General features: G+C 35.5%; 1 protein-coding gene across 26 annotated transcripts in view; it reads right to left on the reverse strand.

Annotated features, from left to right (window-relative positions):
• The window catches only part of SLC38A9 (solute carrier family 38 member 9), a 138,805-nt gene that overhangs the window by 70,437 nt on the left and 55,154 nt on the right, over positions 1-13,214 (reverse strand). For all 26 annotated transcript variants that reach the window (XR_012330685.1, XR_012330684.1, XR_012330686.1 and 23 more), the window contains 3 exons: positions 9,181-9,240; positions 6,332-6,526; positions 3,711-3,818 (listed from right to left, as the gene is read on the reverse strand). Coding sequence is in view for 7 of the 26 variants with exons in the window: in XM_033852867.2 (XP_033708758.1) it covers positions 3,711-3,818; positions 6,332-6,526; positions 9,181-9,240 (363 nt within the window). In the remaining 19 variants the exon portion in view is untranslated. The remainder of the gene's footprint in view (positions 1-3,710; positions 3,819-6,331; positions 6,527-9,180; positions 9,241-13,214) is intronic.

Consider the following 13,214-nt stretch of genomic DNA (forward strand, 5'->3'; position numbering starts at 1 on the left):
AGAATATATGCATACCCTTTGACCTACCAATTCCACTCCTAGGTTTATACTCAAGAGAAAGCAGGCATATATGTTCACCAAAAGATATGTAAGAGAATGAAGAGTGCTACAATAAACATAATGGTCGCAAATTGGAGACTACTCAAACGTCCCTTAATAGGAAAAAGATAAATTGTGGTATAGTTATAAAATGAAATACTAATGAGAATGAATAAAATACACACAACAATGTGGCTCAATATCACAATATAATGTTGATTGGAAGAAGCCAGACAAAAGAATATGTACTGTATATTCCAATTATAGTCAGTCAAAAAACAGACAAAATTAATCTTTGGGGTTAGAAGTTAGAACAGGTGGTTATCTCTGCAGGGAGACAGCAATTGGTAGAGAGAATGAGAGGGACTTCCGGGGTGCTAGTAATTTCTGGTTTTGATCTAGGGGCTGGTTATCTGGTTTGTTCAGTTTGTGAAAATTTTGTGAGACTTTACTTTCTGAAAATACCTTTATTGTACTCTAACAGTTGAATGAGAGTACGGTGGGATTTAGAATTTTAAGTTAAAATAATTTATTCTGAGACCTTTGATGATACTACTATTGTCTTCTAACTTTCAGAGTTGTTGTTAAAACGGTTGATACTATTCTGATGCCAGACCTTTTGTACAGACTTGTTCTTTGTCCCTGAAAGCCCTTCTCTTTATCCCTGGTGTTGTAAAATTTCATAATGAGCTTTGGTGTGGGTCTTATTCACAATGCTGGGCATTTTGGGCCCTTACATCTAGAAACACATGCTCTTCAGTTCTGGGGAAATTTCTTAAATTATTTCTTTGATAATTTCCTCACCTTCATTTCCTTTCTTCTCTATGAAACTATTTTTAGCTGGATATTGGGCCACCTGAATTAATTATCTATTTTCTCATCTTTTCTGTCCTATTTTTTTCCTTCCTCTCTCCCTCCCTCCCTCCCTCTTTCTCTCCCTCCCTTTCTTTCTAACCATCCATCCATCTGTCCATCCATCCACCCATCCGTAATCTCTAGTCTTTTGGGGAAGTTAGCTTTATCTTCCAAATTTTCTTTGAATTCTTAATTTCTATTACATATTTTATTTCCAAGATCAACTCCCCATTTTTCCTTCCTTGCTTGGCATCTAAATATTGTTTCATGGATATCACTGTCTTTTGTTACTTTGAGGATGTAATTTTTTGGAATTTTGCTTTTGTTCCTTCTTATTATTTTTCCCTTTAAATTCCCTTTTAATCTTTCTTTCTTTTTTTAAAATATTTATTTATTTATTTGGTTGTGCCGGGTCTTCGTTGCAGCAGGCAGGCTCATTAGTTGTGTCATGCGAACTCTTGGTTGCGGCATGCATGTGGGATCTAGTTTCCTGACCAGGGATAGAACCCGGAACCCCTGCATTGGGAGCATGGAGTCTTAACTACTGCACCACCAGGGAGGTCCCCTTTTTTATCTTTCTTGTTTTATTTTTATGTAAGAGGTTTCCCACAAATATCTAGTGCTCTTTGTATGTTTGTTTATATTTAAAAGTGAAGCACTAAAAAAATGCATAGTGGACATCTAAATGGTCTGATACAAGCAAGGTACCTGCCATTTCTTTGGTAGAACCCGAATATCTGAGACTCTAGGTCTTTCCTCTTAGGCTTAGTTTCTCCTGAGAAGAATCCTCTATTACCCTATTCTATCAGCATTTTGGGAACCAAGGAATAAAGAAAAGAGAATTGGAGGGGTAGACGGTGGGGTATGGCCTCACCATTCAGCATATATGCTTTCACTTAACCTGTTTTCAGACTAGAGGCTTATTCCTACCCTTTTGCTGTATCTGGCAAACCCGAGTCTAGAGAGTATCTGATTTAGTTTCTTCCATCTCTTGCTAGGTTGAAGAGGGAAAGGGGATGGATTATAGCTAATTATTCCTGACATAAACCTTCAAAGAAGTCTCCCATTTTAAGCCCTTCTCCTTACCCTTGCTTTCAGAGTTAACCAGTTTTCTCCAAACACTCAGGCTTTCAAGAATTGTGTAGTTCAAACTGGCCTCCTCTCTACAGGTACTTACATTTCAGCTTTCTCTGCTTTGCTGTCAGTTACCAACCATGTATCAGTTTTCGAGCTTCTAAAAATCTGTTGCTCTCTCTCATTTGCTATTGTCTCTTCTATAGAGCCTCTTTGTGTTTGTTTTTTACATTTATTTTTTTAACGTAAATGTTTTTATTTATTTATTTATTTTATATATTTTTTTTAACGTAAATGTTTTAATGGGATTTAGAAAGGAGTGGATATAAACACATTTACTCTTAATAATTATTTATTGAGCACTCATTATATGCCAGAAGTATTATAGGCCTTGGGGACACAATAGTAATAGAGAAGTATAAAAAACAAAAAAAACCATTTCTTTTCTCAGAGAGCTAACATTCTAGTTAAGGGAGACAGATACACGGGTAAAAAAAATAATACAGGTATTTCTTACCATCTGAACTTTCACTACTCGAATTCAAGAACCAAAAAGATTCGGAAACAGTTCTAGGTAAGTCTCTTGTTATCTTAACATCTGCTACTTTTTATCTTAAACTCAGGAGCTAAGTTGATTAGAATAACAGATATGCCTCAATATTCCAACTAGTCAGAATCAAGAACTTAATAGATTCAGATGACCAGGGATACCTGCATATAAGATTTGGTAGTGATGAGGGCTCTAAAGAAAATAAGGAACAAGAAGGAGGTGTGAGAATGGGCAGGAAGTCAGGGAAGACCTCTCTAACGATACCAGCCGTGTAGATACCTGAGAAAAAGACAACAACGTTTCATGTACAGGGAATCCTAAGTGCAAAAATTCTGAGCTAGGAGTGTGCTTGGCATTTTTGTGGAACGGCAAGGAAGACAGTGTGGTTGGAGTGGACTGAATGAGTGGAAAAGTAATAGGGGATGAAATAAAAGAGGAAGCCAGGAGTCAGATCAGATAGGGTCTGTGGACTATGATAAAGACTTGCCTTTATTCTGAATGAGTTGGGAAACCATTAGAGGTTTTTGAAGGTTGTTTCAAAAACACCACTCCAGGGCTTCCCTGGTGGCGCAGTGGTTGAGAGTCCGCCTGCCGATGCAGGGGACACGGCTTTGTGCCCCGGTCCTGGAAGATCCCACATGCCGCGGAGCGGCTGGGCCCGTGAGCCATGGCCGCTGAGCCAGCGCGTCCGGAGCCTGTGCTCCGCAACGGGAGAGGCCACAACAGTGAGAGGCCCGCGTACCGCAAAAAAACCAAAAAAAACAAAAACCAAAAAAACAAAAAACACCATCCTAATTAGCCTGAAAAACAGCAATATTAAAAGAAAAAAACCCATAAGGGAACAATGATGTTAATTACCAGTATTGTCCACATATATTTATCACTGACTATGTTCTAAATAAGTCTCTGAAATTCTAGGGGTATGTTTCCTCAGAGAGTCTAGAGAATGAGTTCTTGATTTTTCAATTGCATTGTGACTTTAACTCCCAAGTAGAAATGACAAAGGGTACTTGGTTATCCCTAACTGCAAGAAAACCACAGTAATTTCAACTGTACTCCTGTTTTTAGCTTAACAGCATTAATAAAAGTGTTCATCATAAAATCTACCAATACTTCTTTTATAGTAACAATAGTTAACTGAAGATCACATTATTGTAATTTATTAATTCTTTACTTGGGACAAATAGCTCACCTGGGACAAAAAATTCTGTTGGCGTAAACCAGTGAAACTCCAAATGAAATCCCAAGTGAATAGCCTTCAAGGTGACAAGAAAAATCAAGTAGAGAACGGACACTGTGCCTGTAAGGAAAAATTCAGAAACCATTTATCCACTTTGTTTTACAGACTATTTCAAAATCAAGTTTTGTTTCTACATTCTCAGCATAGTTTGGAAAATTATTACCTTTGTCGTTTATGCCCACTAAAACCCAGGTAAGATCTAAAGAACAGAAACAAGCTATGTGAGATATCAAAAAACAAAGCAAAAAACTATGTAGTAGGCCTAAGAAGAACTTATGACCTGAGTTTAGTGGAAGATACATGCAGAGAGTCCATTATAAAATTGTAAGGTTACATAGGAGAGAAAAAACAACCTGAAACTGACTCTTATTCTTTGTATTGAAAGTATTAGAGGGGAATTCCCTGGCGGTCCAGTGGTTAGGACTTCTCGCTTTCACTGCTGAGAGCGCAGGTTCAATTGCTGGTCGGGGAACTTCAAGATCCCGCAAGCTGTATGGCGTGGCCAAAAAATAAAGAAATAAATAAAAAATTTTAAAATGAAAAGGAATGGGTAAAATTAACTTAAAAAAAAGTATTAGAGACAGTCAATAAGTTGGAAAAGTCTGTCAAAATATTTAGTATAAGAAAGAAAAAAGAAAGAAAAGTAGTAAATGTGGATCATAAACTTACTTGAGAAAGGCAATAAGCCACATAATCCATGAACAATCTGATCTACTATCTAGATGAAGTTTTGATTGAGCAGGACTACTTGCTAGATGGAAAGATTCCAGATTCCATTCACTGTGTAAATGCCCACTTTATGTAGGGTAAAGTGGGCATTCAGAATTTCAGGATTTTTTAGTAGTCTAGATGTTAGAGGATTTAAGGAATTAAGTCCAGTCATTATGGAGTAGAGTCAAGAAATCCAGAAAGGTTTCTAGAGGAATTAGATTCTAATTTCTCTAAAGAAGCTTTATATAGTTTTAAAAGGGAAAGTACCAAGAAAAAGGGCAAAAGAAAAATATCCTTAAGGAGGTAGAGAATAATTAACCTGGTTAGAAGCCTAGTGATTGTTTTGCCCAACTGAGCAAATTCTTCTATAAGTTTACATGCTAACTTTTAAAGATCTGTTCCAGATCTTTAAAGTCGGCAAGCAAATCAGGAAACCACAAATGAGCTATATAAGCTCTACTGTGGGTTTGGAGGTTAGCTGATTCAGAAAGGATGAATACAAGAGGCTAAAGCTTATATAATCACAACTCTTCATTTTCTGTGTGTGTCTGTGGTAGTCAGTCTTACAGGGAATCCTGTTGTGAGGCAGAGGTATAGAGAAATATCCTTACCTCCTCCTTTGGTCTTCTGAAAACCCAAAGCCACCTCCTTGATGTGATGAGTAATCTAATTATTTCATACTCTAGGCCGCCTACCAAGAGGTCAGAACTATAGGGAGGAGGTGAAATCCTATTATCTATTTAGGTTATCAATTCTTTATGAATGATATCCTTGTCTTTAGTTAACCAGATCTGCGCTTTCATAGGGGTTCCTTTTCTAAAACAGGTCTCACAAAAAGAAGTCTGTTCCTTTAAGGAGGCAATAGTGTTCTAAGAAAGAAAAAGCACAGAGGAAGAGAGAAGCAGAATAAACCTAAGGAGCTTCAGCTAGAGAACAATATCCCAGGTTGAAAGTCAAGCGATAATTTTGTGCTATACTCTTAAATAGATACTGTAGGAAAAAAATATTCCATAACCTCCCTTAGTAAGTTCTAATATTTCCAACCCTTAGAATTGAGAATTCCTAAATTATCCCCTTTGGATCTCTCCTGCTGAAATCTTACTCTACTTCCTCTAGCTGTTCTCTTAGAGGAAATGAGGAATAGCTGTTCAGTAAGGATAGAATGGAAACCACAGCAACTCATCCTTTTTTCTCTTTTTTTTAATTTGGTTGAACCGGGTCTTAGCTGTGGGAGTTGGGCTCCTTAGCTGCAGCTTGAGGGTTACTTAGTTTTGGCATGCAAACTCTCAGTTGCAGCATGCATGTGGGACCTAGTTCCCTGACCAGGGATCAAACCCAGGCCCCCTGCACTGGGAGCGTGGAATCTTATCCACACTGTGCCACCAGGTAAGTCCTTTTTTTTTTTTTTAATGCACCCAGCAACTCATCTTAAAAAGGGACTTGGACTTGAAATGGTCATCTATATTTTTCTTTTTTTTTTAAAGATGTCTTTTGATATGGACCATTTTTAAAGTCTTTATTGAATTTGTTACAATACTGCTTCTGTTTTATGTTTTGGTCTTTTTGGCTGCAAGGCATGTGGGATCTTAGCTCCCCCACTAGGGATTGAACCTGCTCCCCCTGCACTGGAAGGTGAAGTCTTAACCACTGGACTGCCAGGGAAGAGCCCATCTATATTTTTCTCTCTTCCAAACTCCATAAAGAAAACCAAAAAGCAGGGTAACATATGCATGAACAAATTAAACATAGATGAACAGGCCTGGAAGGTAAGTATTGATATTTCCCCAGTCAGACCATATTTCCACAGAATCCAGCATGTATTCTACTACACAGAGGCTCTATAACACAGTGCCTTGGCTTACCTAGGATATTAAATTTTGAAAAAAATGAAGGAGATTTGAAATTAAGCAGTGGCAGGAGGAGCCCCATGAGGTAAAAGGGCACTGTCTTGGACTTATTCCACCACTTTTCAAACTGCTGGAGTCCCGAGTCATTGGTGTAGAAAATCATAGAGCCATTGTCAGGATGGTCACCACTCCTGGCGCTTGGACAAATCACTGCAATAGGGAAGCAACAGATTAGAGAAGGCAACAAAGAACAGAAAATTACTACCCCCAAGACTGACACTTGTTCTGCCAACCTCAATTTTTACCATGAATGCTAAGTTTCTTCTTTCTGGAAAAAAATAGAGGGTTATATTTAGATATATTAGGAACCCTTTTTATTTATTTTTATTATTTATTTTTATTGAAATATAGTTGATTTACAGTGTTGTGTTAGTTTCAGGTATACAGCAATGCGATTCAGTTATTTATATATTTATATATTCTTTTTCAGATTCTTTTCCATAATAGGTTATTAGAAGATACTGAATACAGTTCCCTGAGCTATACAGTAGGTCCTTGTTATCTATTTTATATATACTTATATTAGAAACCTTTTACCTATAAATAATTAAAGGTAGGAGAATGTTAGAAAATTTTGAGGTATAGCCTTAATTTCTACTTGAAATTATAAAATTATCCTACCAAATATCCTTTGGTCCCATTGCTAGAGAGAAAATACTGGGTTGGATGATATTTGATCCTATTTGTATAATAATATAAGAAATATCATACAGGTAATTGTTCACTGTGCTAATAACCCACACAAAGGCCAAAGAACAGGTTTCTTCTAACAATAAACAAAATCTCTGGGTTTGGAATAAAAAGTGGACACCATCAAAACATCTGCCACGGTATTGTCAAAATCTAATTATTGCTTATAGCTTAAGAATCTTCAATTCCAGCAATCCACAGTAACTGTCCTGGACGTTTATCACAACTTGTAGCAGCTTAAGAGCCCAGATGATATCCAGAGAACTGGGAAGCGAGTAAAACGTATTTTTCCTAACACTGATCTTCTGTTAGCAGAGAGAATACAAATCATTCTCACTGTTTCTAGTTTCATAATAGTACTTTTTCTAATAATCAGCTAATTTTTCTGATAATTTTTTCTAATAATCATCTCTTTGTAAAGAATGTTTAATGCTAGTGAAAAATGCTGACAATTTTATTCTCTATCCGTTATTTCGCATACCACAAAACTAAACAATTTTCTTTCACCTTTTTTCTTAGTACTTTAACATGCACATTTTTCTTCTATGCTCTGGAGAGAAGTAAATTAACTTTAATTTTTGTGCTAATAACTGTGCTAATAATTACAGTGGTAAAGAGCACAGGCTATGGAAGTATATTGACTGAATAAAGAATCTCGACTCTGTCACTTAATAGTTATGTAACCTTGGGCAAGTCACTAACTTCTCTGTACCTTGGTTTCTGCATAGAAAATGAGAGAAAAGATCGACCTTATGGAGTTGCTGTAAAATATTTAGAACAATGCCTGCACACAGTAAGTATCCAATAAATGTGAGCTGTAATTTTAAATATTAACTGAGACGGATTGTTTCATACTTTATTTAATACACTGTTCAAAATAAACCAAAGAATCAAGAAGTGCTACTATCAACATATCACTATGCAAACTAAACTGACTTTGCTGATGGTGTTCTCCAAATTATCACTGTAATTGTGATATTTATGAACTCAACAATGAACTCTAGTGAAGAAATCCTATTAGATATTAATAAACTAGTTTTATCAATGGATATCAGAATAGCTATAGTAAAATGAATTTCTCTTTTAAGACAAGTATGTTACTTGGTCTTTTGAAAATTCTGAGGTAAGGAACAGGGTGCAAGAGATATATGTTTAAATTATACTAAAATACTTTAGTATAATTATTGAAAAGTGTATATGTGTGTGTTCACAGAAATAAAAGCTGGTACTTCACTCATTTTCTAGTGTTAATAAATGACAGGTTAATCAGTTTAATCAAGGGGTAAAATAAGACACTGAATAGAAAACATGGGAATGTACGCTTTATGAGAGGAGAAACTCTTGTCTGTCCATTATATCCCAGAGCCTAGAACAGTTCCTCACAGGTAATAGGCTTAATAAATATGCATTGAATGAATTGTCCTCTTAGTGATCAATGTGTACCTCCATCAAAATGCTATGAATTCAGTATAAACTTAAACACATAAAAGCTTTCGGTGATGTTAGTTACACTGTTAACCAGGTTATGTTATCTTTTCTATTCACTCTTCCTATGACTGCCATATTGGATAAACCCATAGGCCACAAACGTTTATTTTTAATAAATTAATTAAAAGAAACTTTTCTAAGAAATTAAGGGTTTTTTTTGACAAATCTTTAATTTATTTTTCCGTATTTACTAACCTTGGTTCATTATTAGGAAATTTAGGCCACAGATTTGTATATCTTAAATATTACTAACAATAAATATCTAAAACTAAGTTAACAAACTGAGAACTATGGTTCTAGACTTCCAAAACAATTAGCAGTGATATAGGTTCTTCAAAATGTGTATTGATCATAGGCAAATATGGATACTATAGATGTGAGCTATAACTGTGGATTGAATAATATGAACTAAATATTGTTTAGCTCACATTAACACAAAATTTTGTGGAGTATTTTTTTTTTTTTAAACATACTGACTGCCAACAACTTAATAGTGGCTTACTTAACATAATGATTTTATGCTGGTCATTTACCTAAAATAAAGTTATAGGTTCTACCTTAAAGCATTTTTGAAGCGAGGTGATGAATAAAGAAACAAGCCAAACTTTCAATTCCAAACTACTTACCAAGGTTGCTATCGTTGGTGCTCAGTATTGCATCTGTGTCATTAATGTGATGAATAAAGTCTAAAAATTAAGGGGAAAATATAGTTTAATACTGAATGAAAGATGCTAAATCAGTCACCCTCTAAAGTCTTTTACTCATAAAAATCTTTTAAGATCTACTGTGTGGTAATATTACCTAGTACACTGAACAAAGGCTACTTCACTGTTAACATAGCTTTACCTTCTTCAGCTTTCTCTACTTACAGGAACAATGTCATTGGTGTCACAGTCCCACTGTGTTTTACATGATTGAAGATTTTTTTAAAAAACTACTCACAAGGCTGAATTTAGTTAAAAGCCCTGGAATAAAGACAGTGTGCACAATTTTTTTACCTATACGGACACTAATTTATATAAGTGTAGTTACATCTTATATAATAAAGTTCTAAAGTCTGCAAAAGGGGTAAAGCCAGTACTCATAACAGCTGAGTTTATCTGGAAAAACACTTAAAGTTTTTACAAAGTATAGGACGTGCTATTATAAACTGAAGGCTATATAGTAATTATTGCTCACAAGCACCATTAAGTAATACTAAAAGAAGTAGCAAAACAAAAAGCTAATGCAGATACCTGAGCATTCATGTCATTCTACAGTGAATGAGAGAATGGGTAAAGAATATGTTTTTACTTGCCTGAGGGAATTTACTTTATTCTGTTTGATGTTAACCTTTTATAACCTTAGTAAGCATTAATAAAAGTAATGTAAAACTTGAAAATAGGATGATAAAAAATGCTGAAGTTAAATATGTGAATTATTCATTCCATTGTACATTAAATATGTGAATTATATTGTAAGTTATATAAAAGTAAGTTAAATATGTGAATTATTCATCTCCATTGTAAAGTAAGTTAAATATATGAATTATTCATCTCCATTGTATGCCTCTCAAGATAGAATGAAAGAAGTAGTCTAGTGCTCTAGGTTTTTACAGTTATCTCCAGGGCTTATTAGTGATTTAAGATAGGAAGTTATGAATCTTTAAGGAATTCCTGGTGCCAAAGACTTACATAACGCTAGTAAAACCTTGATACCAAATATACTGGGTTGAACTGTATTCTCCCCAAATCCATGTCCATCGGGAAACTCAGAATGTGACCATATTTGGAAACAGACTCTATGTAGAGATAATCAAGTTAACATTAGGTTATACTGGATTAGGATAGGCCCTAAATTTAGTGACTGGTGTCTTTAATAAGAACAGGAAATTTTGGACAGAGAGACACTGAGGGGAGATGGCCATGTGAAAGCAGAAGCCGAAACTGGAGTGATACACCTATAACTCAAGGAATACCAAAGACTGCCAGCAGTCGATCACCAGAAACTAGAAAGAAGCAAGAAAGGCTTCTTCCCTAAAGGCTTCAGAGGGAGCAGAGAGCCCTACAGATACTTTGATTTTGGACTTCTATTTTCCAGGACTGTGGGAGAGAACAAATTTCTCTTGTTTTACGCCAAACAGTTCATGGTAATTTGTTACACGCAGCCCTAATACATCAAGGCTCAATGAGGACAGTATGAGAAAGAAAAACTCTAGGCCACTATCTCTTATGAAGAGACACAAAAGTTCTAAATAAAATATTACTCCCACTCCTCCCAAAAGTAAACTGAATCCAGTAAGAAAATTTAAAATAAACATCATGACTTACAAACTAATTTAAGTTTGTCCCAGAATATAAGTATGATTTAAGTATTATAAAATGTATTCACTTAATTATCCATATTAACAATTTAAAGGAGAAAAGCTTTACAATCATTTCAAGAGATGTAGATTAAGTATTTAATAAAATCCAGCACACATTAATAAAAATGCTTAAGAAAACAATAGGCTAGAACATCTCTGAATTACTAAAGGGTACAACCCTTTGATCCTACAACTAATGCAATATATAATGGTGAAACATTAGAAAGATTTCCTCAGGAACAATATAAGGATGTCTACCAGCACTGCATCTATACAACTTTACAGTTTAAAAAAAGATAAATATATCTAGATGTATATATATGTAAACATATATACATGTGTGTGCATGTGCCTGTGTGTATATATGTACATATTAAATATAAATGTATGCATACAGATATGAACCATTCAAAAAATAATAACTAGAGAGGAAGAACTTTTCACTATTCATGGATGACAGAACTACCTAAATAGAAAATCGAAAGTGAATCTACAAAATTATAAGCAATAAGAGTTCAACACATTTACTAGATTCAAGATAAATATTAAAACTTTAATTAGGTTCTTTTATTATAACAGCAACAAATAACCTGAATTATTTATAATTAAAAACTATATCGTGAGAAGCAAGAAAGACTACAATTCTGCAGCCTGTGGAAGGAAAACCACATTCACAGAAAGATAGACAAACGAAAAGGCAGAGGACTATGTAACAGATGAAGGAACAAGAAAAACCCTCAGAAAAACAACTAAATGAAGTGGAGATAAGCAACCTTCCAGAAAAAGAACTCAGAATAATGATAGTGAAGATGATCCAGGAGCTTGGAAAAAGAATGGAGGCAAAGATCGAGAAGATGCAAGAAATGTTTAACAAAGACCTAGAAAAAGTGAAGAACAAACACCTAGAAGAATTAAAGAACAAACAGAGATGAACAATACAATAACTGAAATGAAAAATATACTAGAAGGAATCAATAGCAGAATAACTGAGGCAGAAGAATGGCAAGTGACCTGGAAGAGAGAATGGTGGAGTTCACTGCCACGGAAGAGAATAAAGAAAAAAGAATGAAAAGAAATGAAGACAGCCTAAGAAACCTCTGGGACAACATTAAATGCAACAACATTCACATTATAGGGGTCCCAGAAGAAGAAAGAGAGAAAGGACCCGAGAAAATATTTGAAGAGATTACAGTCGAAAACTTCCTTAACATGGAAAGGAAACAGCCCCCAAGTCCAGGAAGTGCAGAGAGTCCCAGACAGGATAACCACAAGGAGAAACACGCCAAGACACATAGTAATCAAATTGACAAAAACTAAAGACAAAGAAAAATTATTAAAAGCAACTAGGGAAAAATGACAAATAACATACAGGGGAACTCCCATAACGTTAACAGCTGATTTCTCAGTAGAAACTCTACCAGCTAGAATGGCGTGGCACGTTGTATTTAAAGTGATGAAAGGGAAGAACCTACAACCAAGATTACTCTACCCAGCAAGGATCTCATTCAGATTGACAGAGAAATCAAAAGCTTTACAGACAAGGAGAAGCTGAGATAATTCAGCACCACAAAATCAACTCTCCAACAAATGCTAAAGGAACTTCTCTAACTGGGAAACACAAGACAAGACAGGGACTTACAAAAACAAACCCAAAACAATTGAGAAAATGGTAATAGGAACATACATATTTGATAATTACTTTAAATGTGAATGGATTAAATGCTCCAACCGAAAACACAGGCTTGCTGAATGGATACAAAAACAAGACCCATATATATGGTATCTACAAGAGACCCACTTCAGACCTAGGGACACATACAGACTGAAAGTGAGGGGATGCAAAAAGATATTCCATGCAAATGGAAATCAAAACAAAGCTGGAGTAGCAATACTCATACTAGATAAAATAGACTTTAAAATAAAGAATGTTGGGCTTCCCTGGTGGCACAGTGGTTGAGAGTCCACCTGCCGATGCAGGGGACACAGGTTCGTGCCCCAGTCCGGGAATATCCCACATGCCGTGAAGCAGCTAGGCCCGTGAGCTATGGCCACTGAGCCTGCACATCTGGAGCATGTGCTCCGCAATGGGAGAGGCCACAACAGTGTGAGGCCCATGTACCGCAAAAAAATAAAAATAAAATAATAAAGAATGTTACAAGAGACAAGGAAGGATACTACATAATGATCAAGGGATCAATCCAAGAAGAAGATATAACAATTATAAATATATATGCAACCAACAGAGGAGGACCTCAATACATAAGGCAAATGCTAACAGCTATAAAAGATGAAATTGACAGCAACACAATCATAGTG

This window comes from Tursiops truncatus, chromosome 3, assembly GCF_011762595.2.
Source record: "Tursiops truncatus isolate mTurTru1 chromosome 3, mTurTru1.mat.Y, whole genome shotgun sequence".
Classification (NCBI taxonomy): domain Eukaryota; kingdom Metazoa; phylum Chordata; class Mammalia; order Artiodactyla; family Delphinidae; genus Tursiops; species Tursiops truncatus.